Source organism: Ursus americanus, chromosome 21 (assembly GCF_024610735.1).
Source record: "Ursus americanus isolate L20-20 chromosome 21, mUrsAme1.1.p, whole genome shotgun sequence".
NCBI classification, from domain to species: Eukaryota; Metazoa; Chordata; class Mammalia; order Carnivora; family Ursidae; genus Ursus; species Ursus americanus.
Genome location: NC_142147.1, coordinates 45,191,591 through 45,210,604, shown reverse-complemented (window position 1 = coordinate 45,210,604; position 19,014 = coordinate 45,191,591). Strand labels below are relative to the sequence as shown.

General features: G+C 49.3%; 1 protein-coding gene across 4 annotated transcripts; it reads right to left on the bottom strand.

Moving 5' to 3' along the window:
* Positions 1 to 287: 287 nt before the first annotated feature.
* Positions 288 to 18,998, bottom strand: SNRPA (small nuclear ribonucleoprotein polypeptide A). 4 transcript variants are annotated; one of them, XR_006777236.2, is made up of 9 exons: positions 18,850 to 18,998; positions 18,613 to 18,702; positions 18,071 to 18,165; positions 14,677 to 14,849; positions 5,959 to 6,138; positions 3,888 to 4,061; positions 3,451 to 3,539; positions 1,837 to 2,071; positions 288 to 416 (listed from the first exon to the last, which is right to left on the bottom strand). XR_006777236.2 is itself a non-coding variant. In XM_045784191.2 (8 exons), exons 3-8 carry the CDS (start codon positions 18,141 to 18,143, stop codon positions 1,912 to 1,914), a joined length of 849 nt encoding a protein of 282 aa, XP_045640147.1. In that variant the 5' UTR covers positions 18,144 to 18,165; positions 18,613 to 18,702; positions 18,850 to 18,998; the 3' UTR covers positions 1,690 to 1,911. The 4 variants fall into 4 exon arrangements, 3 of the variants coding, with proteins under 3 accessions (XP_045640147.1, XP_045640212.1, XP_045640331.1); XM_045784191.2 differs by lacking the exon at positions 288 to 416 and having other exon boundaries at positions 1,690 to 2,071; XM_045784256.2 differs by lacking the exons at positions 288 to 416; positions 18,850 to 18,998 and having other exon boundaries at positions 1,690 to 2,071; positions 18,613 to 18,766.
* Positions 18,999 to 19,014: the final 16 nt, after the last annotated feature.

Below are 19,014 nucleotides of genomic sequence, written 5' to 3'. Positions count from 1 at the left end.
CGGGACCATTCCCAGCCCCGTGGCCCCAGTTGTTTATCAGAACACAGTATTTGCAGTTAGCTTGCCTATTTCGTTTACCACTGCGTGTCTTGTGCCAAGAACAGTATTTAGCACGACAGGTACTTAAGTATTTGCTGAGTTTATAGTGCTTCCTGAGTACCTGGCAGTGGGGGTGCACTGGGGGTAGTGGTGTGTACCAACAAGAAATACCACGGTACTAACATGCAGGAATTTTTCCCTTACACGGGAAGAAAATGAAGCTTGGAGTGGGGACATCAATTGCTCATGGGGAACAGAAAGAAGAAGAAAAACCAGGACCTGTGGCTGCCAGTGTGGTGGGCGAGACATTTCCACTTGCCATTAGCAATAAGACTTGCCTCTTAGCGGAGACAACGATCCCTTTCTCCTTTCAGATCCTACAAGGAGAAAGACTGTATTTGGTGCTGTTAAGTCTTTACCACTGCAAACACTGATGTTCCTCTTTAACAGAAAAGAGCAGAGCAGGAGGCGGCTTGGGCTGAGAGCCTTCACGGAAGATGACCACACAGAATTTAACAGTCTTCTAAGATTTATTTTTGTGGTCAATTTTCTACTTCTGGCAAATGATCTCATTTTTCTGTGTACATGGCCTGAAAAAGGGTCTTAAGCAATATATGTATTTTTGAGTCAATTAAAAAAATGTCCAGAGGCGCATGGGTGGCTCAGTCGGTTAAGCGTCTTGACTTCAGCTCAGGTCATGATCTCAGGGTTCTGAGATCGAGCCCCCTGTTGGACTCCCTACTCAGCAGGGAGTCTGTTTGTCCCTCTTCCTCTGCCCCCTGCAACCCACTGTCTCTCGCTCTCAAATAAATCTTTAAAAAAAATTTTTTTTCCGGATCAGGTGTGCAAGAGCCTGCCAAAGAAGGTCCCTCTTTTGATCTCCCCTCTTACCCATAGCTTCAGCCAGATTACATGACTGTCCAATCAGAAACTCCATTTCCTACACTCCCCTGCAGCCAGGGGACTGGAGGATGTGGTTCAGACACCTGCCTGAGGCTCCTGGCTGGCAGGTGGCCAGCACGGAAGATCAGCAGTGTTTGAAGTGGCCATACCCTTTGTGCCTGGTCAGTAGCTTCCCATGTGGGATGGGCACTTCCATCAGCAACAGTGGCGCCTTCCTGAAGTCCAGACTGCAGCGCAATCAGAGACTGCAAGCTTCAACTCCAGAGTCTCAAACCCAGGCTACCACTCCTTCTATCCTTCCAATGAATTCCTGAACACCCAGTTCCCTTCCTTTTCTTCCACGAGTATCTAGTGTGATTTCTCGGGACTGTTGCTATGACAGAGGACATTTGTGTGAAGATTCAAAAAAGGTGAAGAAAAACCTTTCTGGACACTCTATCATGTTAAAAAAACATACGAATCTACAGAGTGAATAATGTGCCCTTAAACGTGGCATCCTTGTGTAGTACACAACCTGCCCAACTGGACGTGGCAGACTGGGTTTCAATTTCCTGCTCTGAATGCTGATTGAGACAAAACAGGCATTTTTCCAAACTAGGAAAGATGCCTGACGCTTAGACAAAGTTACTACACTATTCTCTGTTTTCCCAAGGTTGCAAACCCCAACATGCTGAGGGGTCCCAACACCCTATTCTGAAGTGCAAGAAAAGGCGGCACAGAGGACAAGAAAATAAAAACGACAAATGGTTGTGAAAAACCAGACCTCAAAAACACCACTTTAATTCCGGCCTAACAGCGCCAGGTGCAATGTCTGGGGACAGACTCTGGGTACAATGCTGTGTGGCGACCACTCACTCACACACGGCTCTGAGAAGGCCCCCGAGGGGGACTTACCTTCAGGGGGCTGAGCCAAGGGGGAAAAGGGGTGGCCCCAGAACAGTGGGCAGGGGAAGGCAGGGGGAAAAGGTGCTACTTCTTGGCGAAGGAGATCTTCATGGCGTTGTTCTGCGTGATCTTGAAGCCCTGCAGTGCATCACGAGCAGCCCCCGCCTGGACCTCGTTGTCAAACTCCACAAAGGCGATGTCGTGCCGCCCGGGGACCAGGCGGACCTCCTTGAAGCCAGGGAACCTGAAAGATGGGAAGAGACCTCAGGGATCCAGACTCAGCATCTCCCCCAAATGCTCTGGCATCTAGAGCGTGGAGGCCAAAGATGCTAAGATCCTACAACGCACCCCAAATGCACCCAGTGCTAATTGGGGTAACCCCAACACAAGCCAAGTACACACAGGTATCATTTAAGGAAGTACCTCAACGGGAACACCTATGCCTATGCAACCACAACTCAGAACAAGAAACAGGACACATGGGGGCGCCTGGGTGGCTCAGTCGGTGAAGCGTCTGCCTTTGGTTCAGGTCATGATCTCAGGGTCCTGGGATCAATCTCCGCATTGGGCTCCCTGCTCAACAGGGAGCCTGCTTCTCTCTCTCCCTCTGCCCCTCCCCCTGCTTAGGCTCTCTCTCTCTCTCTCTCGGTCTCAAATAAAATCTTCAAAAAATAAAAAAAAATTAAAAATAATAGTCATAAAAAGAAACAGGACACTGCCCCCACCCCGTCCTTCCCCAGTCATAACCCACCCACCCCGTTCCAGAAATAAACACTACCTTGACTTTTTATGATCCGCTGTTTCTCTCATTTCCCCCTTCTCTTCCCTAACTTCCTTCCCCATCGGGCAACCATCCTCTTGCTTGCTGGGGACACTTTCTGCCGCTGTTCTTACAAAGTACGTATTGTTTTACAGAAGGATATACGTGTGATATTTTTTCTGCCTTACGGAGTTTCTCAAAATTCCCTGTCGGCACTGTTACAAAGAACCATCCGCGCTGCTCTGTTCCTCCAACTGCCCCAGAGCAGGCCACGGCCAGTAGCACGTCTGACCTCTCTCCTTTGCCCGGGCCGCCTCCAACTCCCCACCGCCCGGAGGAATGAACCCCACACCTCTTGGGACTCGTCTTAAGAGGATCTTTAGGATACTAAGATTAGAAGCAGGGTCGTCAGGTGAGCACATACCCCCTCCTTTACTGAACAGTGAACAGTTACCCTACGCGATAGCCATACGGTTTACACCCCATTACCAGCACGTGAGGGTTCAATCATCCCCACCCCCCACCAATGCAGTTTGATTCTGTAGCTGATTTGGGCCTCGAGCCAGTGCTCGATGCCATCTCACTGTTACTTTATACGCACCTAGCATTTTTCTGATTTAGAGGCTGCCAAGACGAGGCCCAGGGACTCCCCCACCCCGGACAAAGGTGAGGAAGGTCCCGTGCTGCTATGCCCTAGGCTTGCCATTACCACACCTCCCACCTTTTAGGCCTCCAGTCACTGTCCTGCCTAAAATTCCTAAGCAGGCTCAGGGCTCCACCAGCAGAACTCTGAGGCCTGGCCCCATGGTGCCATCTCCTGGCCGTCGCCCTCTGGCCCCTGCCCAGCTACTGGCCCCACTTACTGGTTGAAAAGCATGGATAGCATGAGTTCGTTGGTCTCCTCGGGCAAGTTGGTGAGGAATAAGATGTGATTTGGTGGATTTTCTGAAAGCTGCAAGGAAGTGACAGAGCCCATGAGTCTAGTGGGGGACCTACTGCCTTCCTGTTTCCCACCCCCGCCCCACTTGAATTCTTTCTGGCCCCTTTACTTGACATCCCTGATGTTGCCTGTCTACACCGCCTTGCCCCCCCCACCAGAATACAGGCCACAGCGGGTGCTCCACAGAAGTTCACCGGGTCCGATAAAGTTCTGGTCGCCGCTCCAGCCTCACCCTGACCCTCCCAAGCTCCCCAGCAGACCTGTCAATCCCTCTCTGCCCCTACAACAGAACCCCCACTTGTCCCTTTTTATTCCCATGTTCTAGCTGTTTATGAGATCCCAGGGGAAAGAGACACTTACAGGCTGGGCAGGTGGCATCTGCCCCGGCATAAGCTGCTGTGGGGGCATGGCCCCTGGCGGGATCTGGCCAGGAGCCAGGCCTGGAGGAGGGATCATGCCAGGAGGCGGCATGTAGGGAGGCTGGCCAGGCATGTGGTGCATGATGCGGGGCGCTTGGGTCATCGGAGGCATGCCCTGCAGAGAGAGAGAGGGCAGGGCTGAGCGGGGTGGCTGACCCGCTGGAGGCAGAGAAGACCAGACAGTATCAGGAGACCTAGGGTGTGAATGACACAGGGAGAGAGCCCAAGGCACCCACGGAGACAAAGGTCACCCAAAGGAAAACGGATGGAGCAAAACTGACCCAGGCTCAAGGTGGACAGCAAACTAGAAACTTAAAAAAAAAATTTTAACATAGAAAAACTGGCCAATGTGATCCAACTGTTTATCAGTGTAGGAGTAAAAAAAAAAAAAAAAAAAAAAAAAAAGACTGGAAAAAAATCAAATGCTAACACCTATTAACAAAAGGAGTGGAAATAAACACTATGAAGAGCATGCTATGCTTTTCCTTCCAGAAACACACTTTAAGGGAGGAGAGAGAAAAACCGGACCTACAGAGAAAAGAGGAACAGACAGTGGAAGGCAGAGACGGACAGGGACAGAGACGGGCAGGGCAGAGGCAGAGAGAAATGGGAGGCGTGGTGGGGAGGCGGGGAGAAGGGAGCTCTGGCGCCCACAGGCGCACAACTCATGCCTCCAGGGGAGACAGGATGGCCAGAGCGGGAACCACAGGACTCAAAGGTTGACAAAAAGCTGGGTGTGGAACAGGGGAGTAGGTAAGACCAGGGAGGCTGGGCAGGAACCCCGGCTCCACTGCTGACGCCAGACAGAAAGTGAGCTGGCATTGATGAAAGCCGGACAAATAGTGTGTGACTGGGCACAAAAGCCAACGTGGAGACCCAGAAGCAAGGAGTAGATGCAATTCATCTAGCTTTTCTGAAGTACTTCGTGCTTTCTCCGTGCTGCTTAGAAAACAGGATGTTTCTACTTCTCGGGCCCTCACAAAGGTCATGAAGAGAAATTCCTGTTTCCTTCTAGAAGCTTTATTGTTTTAGCTGCCACACTGAGGTCTACGATTCATCTCAAATTAACTTATATAGCGGAATTAAGACTAATTCATTGCCTCATAGACATCCAATCCGTCCAGCATCATTTTTTAGCAAAAAAAAGAGAAAAATCCTTTCACCACTGGACTGCGGGTGGAGCCTTCACCCGCTGAGAAACCATGCCTGTGTGGACCTATTTCTGGACTCTCTTCTGCCACCTGGTCCATCTTCCTCCCCAACATCACATTATCTTGATGACTAGAGCGGGCCCCCCAGCTTCATTCTCCTCATCAATCTGGCCTTGCCTTTCCGCACGCCTGTGGCAATGGGCCACTAATGTCCCCCAAATTCCTGCTGGCATTTTGATTGGAATTGTGTTGAGTGTTAGACCAATTTGGAGGACTGGCATCTTAACAAGTTTTGAGTCTCCCGTCCATTTGCTGAATTCACATCCCATTTCTCTCAGTGATGGTCTATATTTTTAGTGGGTGGTTTTTGCACACCTTTTGTTGGATTTAATCCTGAGCTATTTTTAAATCTGAAGTCTACTTGTTTGCTGCTAGCACAGAGGAATAAAACTGACTTCTTCCACACTGACCTTATCTCTGGCGAGCCTGCTAAATTAAATTCACTAATTAATCCAAAAAAGTTGGTTCGTGGCTTCCTCTGGATTTTCTGTATAGACATTAAGGCACAGACAACAAGATCAAGGTCAAGGGGAGAAAGAAACCAAGGAACGGAAACACAGAGAAAGAAAACTCCCAAAAAAGTCAGGCCAGCACAGAAGCATTTCCAAGTGCAGTCCATCACCCAAGTGCGCAATCCCTCAGAGAGAGGCGTACAAGTTCTGAAAGGAAATGGAAAGGGAGGGGGCCAGAACCCCAAGGGCAGACCTTCTACCCCCCCCCCAACCCTGTGCCCACAGGCCAGGCCACAAGGCTAAGGCAGACCTGATGGGGAAAGAGCAGCATCTCTGGGCCCTGGCTTACCGGGACAGGCCCCTGGACAGCCCCCACCACGGGGGCAGCTGCCCCACCCTGCACGGCCTTCTTGGCTGCTGGGGTCTCCTGGCTCTTGGGCTTCCTCTTCTCCCGCTTGCGGTCCCGCTCCACGAAGGTGCCCTTCATCTTGGCAATGATATCCGAGTCAGTCTTGGCGTACTGAATGCGCTGCCAAACAGAGAGCGGAAGGGTGAAGAGCCTTCAAGGCCAAATTGCCTGGGTGCAAAACCAGACCTTCACCAGAAGCTCGGTAAGGTTACAGAAATCGCCTGGCCTTAACAACCTCATCTGTAAAATGGGGATTGTGGAGATTTCCTGACTGTTAAGGACTAAAGGGACTTAAGTGCTTGGAACAGTAGCTGGCACACTTACCGTGTTAGGTCAGTGGGTTGCTGGGATTTTGAGAAGATGGGACAGTCCTGAGCATCGGGCCAAAGGCAGAAGCCTAAGGAAACAAGGCCAGGACAGGAACACTATGCGGGGGGGGGGGGGGGGGGGGGTGTCACACAAGAGTTTAGACCCCCAGGCTAAAGCTCATTCTCACCGATCTATGGAGAACCTCTACTCTGGGGGTACAGCAATGAGCCCATCAAATGCCCCTGCCCTCATGCTGTACTTGGCGAGAAAGATACAATGAAAAAGATGAAAAAGTGGCTGACTCAGAGCATGCAACTCTCAATCTCAGAGTTGTGAGTTCGAGCCCCGGGCTGGGCGTGGAGCCTACTTAAGAAAAAAAAAAGAAAAAGGTAAAAATCGAAAATTTCGGAATGTGGCTAAAAGAGGCCTCAGTGAAGGGGAGTTAAGATGGCGGAGGAGTAGGGGACCCCTTTTTCAGCCGGTCCCCTGAGTCGAGCTGGATAGGTACCAGACCAGCCTAAACAACCACGGAATCAGCCGGAGACACAGGAAGATACATCTGGATCTCTACAAATGAACATCTCCAGCGCTGAGTATTGAGGTACGAAGTGGGGAGCCGTGAAACAGCGCACAGATATCGGAAGATAAACGGAAGGGGGAGGGAGCCGCCGCGTTCGGGCGCCGGGAAGCGGCAGCCACCTGCACGGGGGAGCAGACGGACTCACGGACAGCACCGAGAGAGTGGGCGGACTGAGACCGGTGAGCCGGGAGCACGCGCCACCAGGCATCTCATGGAACACCGGAATCCCGGTGTGCTCACGGGATCCAGACTGAGACCGGGAGCTCCCGGAGCGCTCGCAGGGCGGCTGGCGGGCCACCTGCACGGGGGAGCGGGTGGACTCGCGGACGGCACCCGCGAAACAGCAGACTGAGACCCTGAACCAGGTGCGCGCGCCACCAGGCTTCTCACGGAACTCCGGAATCGCGGTGTGCTCACCGGGCATAGACTGAGACCGGGAGACCCGGGAGCGCGCGGGGCGGCTGGCGTTTGTAGAAACACAAAGGACAGAGACGCAGCGGCCCTGGAAGTGAGGGCAGGGACGCCGGGTGTAGGGCGCACATCCTGGACGCTGCAGGGTTGAGCAGCACCAACAGTAACAGAGTTAAAGTGGCCAGATCATCAGTGGAGAACGGGCTGCAATCCCTCTGTTCTGTGACAATTCGGCCTCTGCTGCTCTGACTCTCAGAAGAGGCATAGCCGGCCGCCAGGGAAAGCCGCCAGAGAACAAAAGCCTGGAAATACCGGCTCAGAGAGTGCCCATCCCCATCCTCCCTCGCAGGGGACACGGAGACTCTACCCAAACAGGGTTGCCTGAGTATCGGCGCGGCAGGCCCCTCCCCCAGAACACAGAAGGCAGGCTGAAAAATCAAGAAGCCCACAACCCGGGCGCCTGGGTGGCGCAGTCATTGAGCGCCTGTCTTCGGCTTAGGGCCTGATCCCGGCGTTCTGGAAAGGAGTCCCTCATCGGGCTCCTCCGCTGGGAGCCTCCTTCTTCCTCTCCCACTCCCCTGCTTCTGTTCCCGTTCTTGCTGACTGTCTGTCTCTCTCTCTCTCAGATAAATAAATAAATAAAATCTTTAAAGAAGAAGCCCACATCCCTAAGATCCCTATAAAACAAGGGGCACGACCTGGGACCCAGTCAATAATTTGGGCTCTGGACAACCCCACAACCTCTCCTCATCAGAATGACAAGAAGGAGAAGCCCCCCCCAGCAAAGAAAAGACAGTGAGTCTGTGGCCTCTGCCACAGAAATAATGGATATGGATGTAACCAAATTATCAGAAATGGAATTCAGAGTAACGATGGTCAAAATGATGAGTAGACTTGAAAAAAGTATTAACGAAAAGGTTACTGAGAATATAGAATCCCTAAGGACAGAAATGAGAGCGAATCTGACAGAAATTAAAAATTCTATGAGCCAAATGCAGGCAAAACTAGAGGCTCTGACGGCCAGGGTCACCAAAGCAGAGGAAAGGGTTAGTGAATTGGAGGATGGGTTAATAGAGGAAAAAATGAAAATAGAAGATGGTCTTAAAAAAATCCAAGCCCACGAATGTAGGTTACGGGAGATTACTGACTCAATGAAACGTTCCAATGTCAGAATCATTGGCATCCCCGAGGGGGTGGAGAAAAACAGAGGTCTAGAAGAGATATTTGAACAAATTGTAGCTGAAAACTTCCCTAATCTAGCGAGGGAAACAAACATTCGTGTCCAAGAGGCAGAGAGGACCGCTCCCAAGCTCAACCACGACAAACCTACGCCACGTCACGTCATAGTGCATTTGCAAATATTAGATCCAAGGATACAGTATTGAAAGCGGCCAGGGCAAAGAAATTTCTCACGTACCAAGGCAAAGGCATCAGAATTACGTCAGACCTGTCTACACAGACCTGGAATGAGAGAAAAGGTTGGGGGAGCATTTTTAAAGCTCTTTCAGAGAAAAACATGCAGCCAAGGATCCTTTATCCAGCAAGGCTGTCATTCAGAATTGATGGAGAAATAAAGACATTTCAGAATCGCCAGTCATTAACCAATTTCGTAACCACGAAATCAGCCCTACAGGAGATATTAAGGGGGGTTCTATAAAGGTAAAAAGGCCCCAAGAGTGATACACAAAAGAAAGTCACAACCGATACAAACAAAGACTTTACTGGCAACATGGCATCATTAAAATCATATCTCTCAGTTCTTAGCGCTAATGTAAATGGTTTGAACGCTTCCATAAAACGCCACAGGGTTGCAGATTGGATAAAAAGAAATGACCCATCCATTTGCTGTCTACAAGAGACTCATCTCGAACCCAAAGATGCATTCAGACTGAGAGTAAGGGGATGGAGTACCATCTTTCATGCAAATGGACCTCAAAAGAAAGCTGGGGTAGCAATTCTCATATCAGATAAATTGGATTTTAAACTAGAGACTATAGTTAGAGACGCAGAAGGGCACTATATTATTCTTAAAGGAAGTATTCAACAAGTGGATATGACAATTATAAATATATATGCCCCCAACAGGGGAGCAGCAAGATACACAAGTCAACTCTTAACCAGAATAAAGAGACATATAGATAAAAATACATTAATAGTAGGGGACCTCAACACTCCACTATCAGAAATAGACAGAACACCCTGGCAAAAACTAAGCAAAGAATCAAAGGCTTTGAATGCCATACTCGACGAGTTGGGCCTCATAGATATATATAGAACACTACACCCCAGAACCAAAGAATACTCATTCTATTCTAATGCCCATGGAACATTCTCAAGAATAGACCATGTTCTGGGACACAAAACAGGTCTCAACCGATACCAAAAGATTGAAATTATCCCCTGCATATTCTCAGACCACAACGCTCTCAAATTGGAACTCAACCACAAGGAAAAATTTGGAAGAAACTCAAACACTTGGAGACTAAGAACCATCCTGCTCAGGAATGACTCGATAAACCAGGAAATCAAAAATCAAATTAAACAATTTATGGAGACCAATGAGAATGAAAATACAACAGTCCAAAACCTATGGGATACTGCAAAGGCAGTCCTAAGGGGGAAATATATAGCCATCAAAGACTCACTCAAAAGAATAGAAAAATCTAAAATGCAGTTTTTATATTCTCACCTCAAGAAGCTGGAACAGCAACAGAGGGACAGGCCTAATCCACACACGAGGAAGCAGCTGACCAAAATTAAAGCAGAAATCAATCAAGCAGAAACCAGAAGTACAGTACAGCAGATCAACAGGACTAGAAGCTGGTTCTTTGAGAATCAATAAAATTGACAGACCACTGGCAAGACTTATCCAAAAGAAAAGAGAAAGGACCCAGATTATTAAAATTATGAATGAAAAAGGAGAGGTCACGACGAACACCATTGAAATTGGAAGGATTATTAGAAATTTTTATCAACAGCTATATGCCAATAAACTAAGCAATCTGGAAGAGATGGAATCCTTCCTGGAAACCTATAAACTACCAAGATTGAAACAGGAAGAAATTGATTTCTTAAACAGGCCAATTAATTATGAAGAAATTGAGTCAGTGATAAACAACCTTCCAAATAACAAAACTCCAGGCCCGGACGGTTTTCCTGGGGAATTCTACCAAACATTCAAAGAAGAAATAATACCTATTCTCCTAAAGCTATTTCAAAAAATAGAAACAGAAGGAAAGCTACCAAACTCATTCTATGAGGCCAATATTACCTTGATCCCCAAACCAGGCAAAGACCCCCTCAAAAAGGAGAATTACAGACCGATTTCTCTAAAGAATATGGATGCCAAAATCCTCAACAAGATACTTGCTAATAGAATCCAACAGTACATTAAAAGGATTATCCATCATGATCAAGTGGGATTCATACCTCGGATGCAAGCGTGGTTCAATATTCGCAAATCAATCAGCGTGATACATCATATCAACAAGAAAAGACTCAGGAACCAAATGATCCTCTCAATTGATGCCGAAAAAGCATTTGACAAAATACAGCATCCTTTCCTGATTAAAACCCTTCAGAGTGTAGGAATAGAGGGTACATTTCTCAATCTCATAAAAGCCATCTATGAAAAGCCTACTGCAAATATTATTCTCAATGGGGAAAAGCTGGAAGCCTTTCCCTTAAGATCAGGAACTCGACAAGGATGCCCACTCTCGCCACTATTATTCAACATAGTACTAAAAGTCCTTGAAACAGCAATCAGATGACAAAAAGGGATCAAAGGTATTCAAATCGGCAAAGAAGAAGTCAAAATGTCTCTCTTCGCAGATGACATGATACTCTATATGGAAAACCCAAAAGAAGCCACTCCCAAACTATTAGAAGTTATAGAGCAATTCAGTAACGTGGCGGGATACAAAATCAATGCTCAGAAATCAGTTGCATTTCTATACACGAATAACGAGACCGAAGAAAGAGAAATTAGGGAATCCATCCCATTTACAATAGCACCAAAAACCATACGTTACCTTGGAATTAACTTAACCAGAGACGTAAAGGACCTATATTCTAGAAACTATAAATCACTCTTGAAAGACATTGAGGAAGACATAAAAAGATGGAAAGATATTCCATGCTCATGGATCGGAAGAATTAACATAGTTAAAATGTCCGTGCTACCCAGAGCAATCTACATTTTCAATGCTATCCCGATCAAAATACCGAGGACATTTTTCAAAGAACTGGAACAAATAGTCCTTAAATTTGTATGGAACCAGAAAAGGCCCCGAATCTCCAAGGAACTGTTGAAAAGGAAAAACAAAGCTGGGGGCATCACAATGCCGGATTTCGAGCTGTACTACAAAGCTGTGATCACAAAGACAGCATGGTACTGGCACAAAAACAGACACATAGACCAGTGGAACAGAATAGAGAGCCCAGAAATGGACCCTCGGCTCTTTGGGCAACTAATATTTGATAAAGCAGGAAAAAACATCCGGTGGGAAAAAGACAGTCTCTTCAATAAATGGTGCTGGGAAAATTGGACAGCTACATGCAAAAGAATGAAACTTGACCACTATCTCACACCATACACAAAAATAAACTCCAAATGGATGAAAGACCTCGATGTGAGACAGGAATCCATCAAAATTCTAGAGGAGAACATAGGAAGCAACCTCTACGACATTGGCCAAAGCAACCTTTTTCATGATACATCCCCAAAGGCAAGAGAAACAAAAGAGAAAATGAATTTATGGGACTTCATCAAGATTAAAAGTTTCTGCACAGCCAAGGGAACAGTCAGAAAAACTAAGAGGCAGCCCACGGAATGGGAGAATATATTTGCAAATGACACTACAGATAAAGGACTGGTATCCAAGATCTACAAAGACCTTCTCAAACTCAATACACGAGAAACAAATAAACAAATCAAAAAATGGGCAGAAGATATGAACAGACACTTTTCCAATGAAGACATACAAATGGCTAACAGACACATGAAAAAATGTTCAAAATCATTAGCCATCAAGGAAATTCAAATCAAAACCACACTGAGATACCACCTTACGCCAGTTAGAATGGCAAAAATTGACAAGGCAAGAAACAATAATTGTTGGAGAGCATGTGGAGAAAGGGGATCCCTCCTACCTTGTTGGTGGGAATGCAAGTTGGTACAGCCACTCTGGAAAACAGTGTGGAGGTCCCTTAAAAAGTTAAAAATTGAGCTACCCTATGACCCAGCCATTGCACTACTGGGTGTTTACCCCAAAGATACAGATGTAGTAAAGAGAAGGGCCATATGCACCCCAATGTTCATAGCAGCAATGTCCACAATAGCTAAATCGTGGAAGGAGCCAAGATGCCCTTCAACAGATGACTGGATTAAGAAGCTGTGGTCCATATATACAATGGAATATTACTCAGCTATCAGAAAAAACGAGTTCTCAACATTTGCTGCAACATGGACGGCACTGGAGGAGATAATGCTAAGTGAAATAAGTCAAGCAGAGAAAGACAACTATCATATGATTTCTCTCATCTATGGAACATAAGAACTAGGATGATCAGTAGGGGAAGAAAGGGATAAAGAAAGGGGGGGTAATCAGAAGGGGGAATGAAACATGAGAGACTATGGACTATGAGAAACAAACTGAAGGCCTCAGAGGGGAGGGGGGTGGGGGAATGGGATAGACCGGTGATGGGTAGTAAGGAGGGCACGTATTGCATGGTGCACTGGGTGTTATACGCAACTAATGAATCATCGAGCCTTACATCAGAAACCGGGGATGTACTGTATGGTGACTAACATAATATAAAAAACCATTAAAAAAAAATAATGAGGACATACAAAAATAAATAAATAAAAGAGGCCTCAGTGAAGTGACACTGGTGTAGAGACAGAAAGAGAGAGGGAGGGAGATCTAGGAAAAGAGCGTTCTAGCAAAGGAAATGGTAGACAAGGTATGCAGCATGTTCAAGTTCAACAGGGTGGGGAGGGGGGAGACAAGATCACAGAGGCAACGAGCGACTCTGGAGGCTGTGCTGAAACTTGGGGTTTTTCTCCTGAGAAAGCTGGGAGCCACGGAGTGTCCTAAGCAGGAAGCGAGGAGATTTCACTGGTGTGCTGGAAGCAGCACTGGAGCCACGCAGGGAGAAGAGCCTGTGGGGAGCAGGGGTCCAAGCAGAGACCAGCACTGCCACAGGGGAGGACAGCCACAGGGCAGCATGGTGGTTCCGAAGGCAGGCTTGACAGACACCCTGATGGAACTCGCTCCTGCTTGAGTGTTTGAAATGGTCTGAGCGGTGATCTGGGGAACAGATCTGGTCTTTATACTTCAAGAGCTAATTCCCAGCTGCTCCAGAAAGTCATGGAAGATGTGCAAAGTTGGGGTTCACACCCAGAGGCGACAGCAGGCAAATCAGTACACTCTCCACATGGAAGGGAGGGTTCCAGGCTACCCCATGGCTCCCGGGGCCCACTGTCTTCCACAGGAGGTGACCCGCCTGGGACCTGGACATACCAGCACTTGCTGTTCCCTCCCCAGGGGAGTTGGTTCAAGGAGGCATATTCCCATCAGGTGAAACTCAACTGACAAAGGGATAAGGGAAAAGGCCCCAAGAATCAAAGATGGCTGCCAGTGATGGGGCAGGAATGCTAGTTCAGGGAGGGCACTTTAAGCCATTCCCCACCTCCCAGAATGCACCCACCCTGGCTGTCCACTTGGTCTCTTGAACCCCTGCAACCCACCCGTTTCTACCCATTCATGGCCCCTGCCCTGGTCCTGCCCCGAACTCTCACACCTTGGGAGCCCTACCCAGCCTTGCCTAACCTCCCACCTCTAATCCACTCTCCCCAACAGCCAGTCACCTCCCTAAACCCTTCCATGGCTCCCCAGCATCCCCACCCCACGCTCACCCTTCGCTCCAGCCAAACCAACTTGACCTACTTCCTCAACTACAAATGCTCCCGGTTACCTAACACTTTTTCCCCCAGCTTCCCCAGCTAGTCCTTCTCCTTTGAGCCTCACATCCAGAAAGCCTTCCCTGAGCCCTGGGTGAGGTGTCTCCCCCAAGCTCCCCCAAGCTCCCCCAAGCTCTGTGCACTTCCCCTATCCCAGCCCTGACCCCTCTGGGTCGTCACCATCTAGGGTCTGAAAGGGCAGGGCTGGGGGCTCCCTCGGTCACTGGGTGTCCCCACCCTACGCCCTAATACAAAGAGCAGTGAATGCTGACAAACAGCCAGACAGACTCCCAACTTTAGGGGACCGGACTACAGGTGACAGGAGGTCCAGACCCACCCCATCTGCCACAGCACTCTACAGCACACGCACACCCTCCACACCCACAGCGCTCACCATGGGCTTGTCGTAGAAGGGGAAACCCTGCATGGAGCGCAGGGCGTTGGTGGCGCTGCTGACCTCCTTGAAGATGACAAAGGCCTGACCCCTCATCTTCAGGCTCCGGGAAACCAGGATATCCAGGATCTGGCCAAACTGGGAGAAGATGGCGTAGAGGGACTTCTTCAGCTCTGCAGGGGGAAGAAGGGAAGGCCTGTGGGTGACTGGAGGTCTTGGTACCTTGTCCTGGGGTCTGAGTTCCTTTTTCAGAGCCTAGTGAGGCCCAGCAATCCCTCAAGGGCCAGCAATCCCAGAAGCAGCCAAGAACCACTGGGGTGGGTTGTGGGGGCGCCTCTGAGAGCACGGAGGATACCGGTACCTGCCCACCCCCCCCAACCCCCGTGCTGCTGGATGAAGAACAGGAGGCCCACATAAAAAAGGGCCCATGACGAATGCTCGATAAATGTGAGCATGCTTTTCCCTGTCACTAGCACCTTGACCCATGCCTGTGTGAGGTGGCCCTGGCCACCTTCTCCAACTTGGTCTCCCCACACTCCACCCCACTCCCTATCTCCAGTCACACTGGCCTCACAGCCCTTTCCCAGGCCAGTATGAAGATGCTGCCTCAGGACCTTTGCCCTGGCTGCTGCCTCCACCACAAGGACCTTTCTCCTGATGGGTACAAAGCTGCCTCCTTCTAGTCAACCAGGTCTCAGGCAAAGTGTTCCCACTTCAGAGACCTCCCCCGACCATCCTGTCTTAATAAAGGTGCCCTGTAGTCACTCTCCCGTCTCCTCATACCCTACTTGCTTTTCCTTTGCGGTATTTCCCGCCTCCTCACATCACATCTGCTTACTTGTTTTAGCCATCCTCACCTACAAGCCCCTCCAATTTGCTTACTGCAGTGGCCCCAGGCTGAGCGCAGACTCCAGCACCACGCTCCTCCAAAAACACTTGCATGAATAACGATAACATTAAATGTTTTATGGAAAAAACTTCACTAAATTCTCACAATCACTTCGTGAGAGAGCAACCAGAACGGTCTCAATTTTACTAACAGGGAAATGGGCTCTCGGAGGATTTGTCACTGGCTCAGAGTGTCCTGAAGGTACCGGGGAGAAGCTACAGAGCGGGGACCTGAATCGGGACCCAAGTCCACCTGAACCCCATGCCACCGTATCTCACTGACAAACTACCACACCTGACAGGAAAAAACACCAATCTTATGCAAAGAAGGCATCTGAGGGACACCTGGGTGGCTCAGTCGGTTGGGCGTCTGCCTTTGGCTAGGGTCATGATCCCAGGGTCCCAGGATTGATTCCCGCATGGAGCTCCTTGCTCAGCGGGGAGTCTGCTTCTCCCTCTGCCGCTCCCCCTGCTTGTGCTCTCTGACAAATAAATAAAATCCTTAAAACAAAAAACAAACAAAAAACCAAAGGAAGCATGTGAGCTGAAGACACCTGCTGAAAGACTATGTGAGGGAAGAAAAGAAAATAGTGGAGTAAATAGGGAAGCAAAGGCATTTTGGGAAAATTCATCAAAAATTCTCCTGATGCCATTTCTGGTGTTTCTCTCTACCCCCACGAACCCAGTTTGGGCCTCGGTCATTCCCCCGGACTCTGGGCCTCTCTCCCTTCTCCCCTCTTGCCCACTCAAGTTCACCCTCCATGCGTCACCCTCACACCAGTCTGTGTCCCTGGCCTGGCTCACTGATGGCCTCAGGACAAAGTCTAACGGCCCACCTGCCCACAAGATCCCGTGAACCATCTCTGCTCATTGGAAGGCATAGAGGGACTGCGACACAAGCCTCACACACAAAACTACTTGTCGTTTCCAAAATGGCTCGGGCTCTCTTTGGCCGCCAGACATCTGCACATGTTGGTCCAGGCTCGGAACACTCTTCTCCCTCACCACAACACACACACCGCTTCCTCTACCTGGAAAGCTTCTCTGAAATATCTAGTCTTCTATGAGAGGGAACAAACCCCTCTGTCAGGGGTGCCCCATCCCAGTCCTGGCCACTCTGCTTGTGCTTCCCTGATCACGGCCCTGGCTACTCTGGGCTACCATTGTCTGAAAGCAGGTCTGCCCTCCCCACAGGACTGTGGCTCCATGAAAGCAGGGCCATGGGGCACCTGGGTAGCTCAGTCGTTAAGCGTCTGCCTTAGGCCCAGGGCGTGATCCCAGGGTCCTGGGATGGAGTTCCACATTGGGCTCCTCCACTGGGAGCCTGCTTCTTCCTCTCCCACTCCCCCTGCTTGTGTTCCCTCTCTCGCTGGCTGTCTCTCTCTCTCTGTCAAATAAATAAATAAAATCTTAAAAAAAAAAAAAAAGAAAGAAAGAAAAAAAGCAAGCAAGCAAGCAGGGCCAGGACTCTGTCTCCAGTGTTTCCCCAGCATCACAGAGTACTGGCTGGGCATGATACTCTCAAAACACATAGGGGATTACGTGGCTTGTCTGGTTTTCTGCAATAGTAACTTTATTGGTAACCTCAAACTTAATCCCAGCAAACTCCTTTGGTTCTACCCGAGATTTTTCTTAAGGAGATAATATGAAGTAAATTTTATCCAGCCCCTAGTAACAACCGGATACCATAAAAGGAAGGACCGCATGGATGTTTGGCTTTGTAATCCATATAACATCCATGCAAAGAAAGTATTAGAGCTTTACTCAATTTTCAAATATAGAAAACAAAATTCAATAAAAGCGATAAAGAAAATGGAAAAATACGTCTAATGTCAAGAATCGAGTTCTTAAGTCGAATTCCACACTGGTGGCCTCAACCACGTTACCTTGCTGTGTGACCCTGGGCAAGTCACATCACTGGAGTCTGGTTCTTAATCTGAGAAAGAGGAGTAACAGCTCCTTCCTGAAGGATTGTTGTGCAAATTTAATGCAGTAAAGAGGTACGAATCAATACCTGATTATGGTGTTAGCCATCTTACCATTATTTCATTTTCTTTTTGAAATCAAACACCTCCATCGTGGGCTGGTAACTGAAAACACCGCGGTGACCAAGACCGTCCCAGCGCTCACCCTCAAGAAGCTCACAGACCAGCAAAGACAACCCCATTAACAGCCCAGAACAATGAGGGCTTGAGTGGAACATGTCCAGGGCCTATGGGAAGTCAGAAGCAGGCACCTGAGGGGAAAGAGGACGCCAAAGGCCTCTGGGAGGAGTCCTATGAGCTGAAACCTTGAAGGATGAACAACAGTGACCAGGCTAATGGCCAGAGTGTAAGATGGACTGGAGGTGCGTTAAAGACACAGGAAGCAGCGTGTACAAAGGCTGAAGGATTAACTCTGACAGTTTGGCTGGAGAAAGCGAAGGAGGAAAAGTGAATGCGGGGGATGGAAAAGGGGGCCGGCTCCTGCGAGGTAACCTGGAGTCTGGACTATCCCCAGAACTCACCATCCTTCTTGATCTTCTCGTTGAGGTTGTTGATATAAATAGTGTGGTTGGGGCGGGTCTCGGGAACTGCCATGGAGAGAGGTGCCGAGGTAGAGCTGAAAGAAGGAAAAAAGGTAACTTCAGTCCTGGGTTTCTCCAAATTCTTTGCTCCAAAGCGGGCTTAACGGGCTGCTCAGGGATCTTCCTTCCAGGAGGAACTCAAGAGAGGCGGGAAGGAGGCACAGCTTGGAAAAAAAGCGAAAGCAGGACACTTGCTTCCTCACCCCGCGTGGTAGAGGGAAACGTCCAGAGGTTTACTATGAGTCCCAAGATGCTCTACGCGGAGCGTCCTAAGTGACGAATCCCATTGGCCCACGAGCTCAAAGGGCGGCCCAGGAGAAAAAACCCGGATGTATGAGCCAGTTAAAGAAAGAGACGACTCTGATTCGCCCTAACCTCGCGCAGCGGGAAGATAGTTTCCCCACACGAGGCGCAACAAGGCCCAGGCGGCAAGCGCTCCGGTCGCCCGGCGTCGACGGTCGCCGTTGCCTGAGATTACTCACCAACAGAGCCGCAGCTCCAGCAAGTGTCGCCTCCTACGTTTCTGAGAGCAGACTACAAAAGCTTCCTCTCCTGGTCCCGCCTTTGTCTTTCTGCAAACCAATCCCGCGCGGAAACTCAGTACCTTGACAAATCAGAGTCAGTCTCGCCCCTGGGCCCAAATCTTGCCAATCAAAACGACATTTGGGTTCCCGCCTCGGCAGAAAACCCCGCCCAACCCGGCCCGATGCTCTACGGACCAGTCAGCGAAGGCCACGCCTCCTCACGCGCTTCCTCCCAATGGAGAAGCCGCTCAAGCTTCGGTCTCTTCCGGGGCGGTCCTTTAAAAGCCTCTTCTACCGGCCACGGCCCCGGCTTCTCTTGTCACGTGACGCGATAGGGGCGGACACGAGTCGCGTCACGAG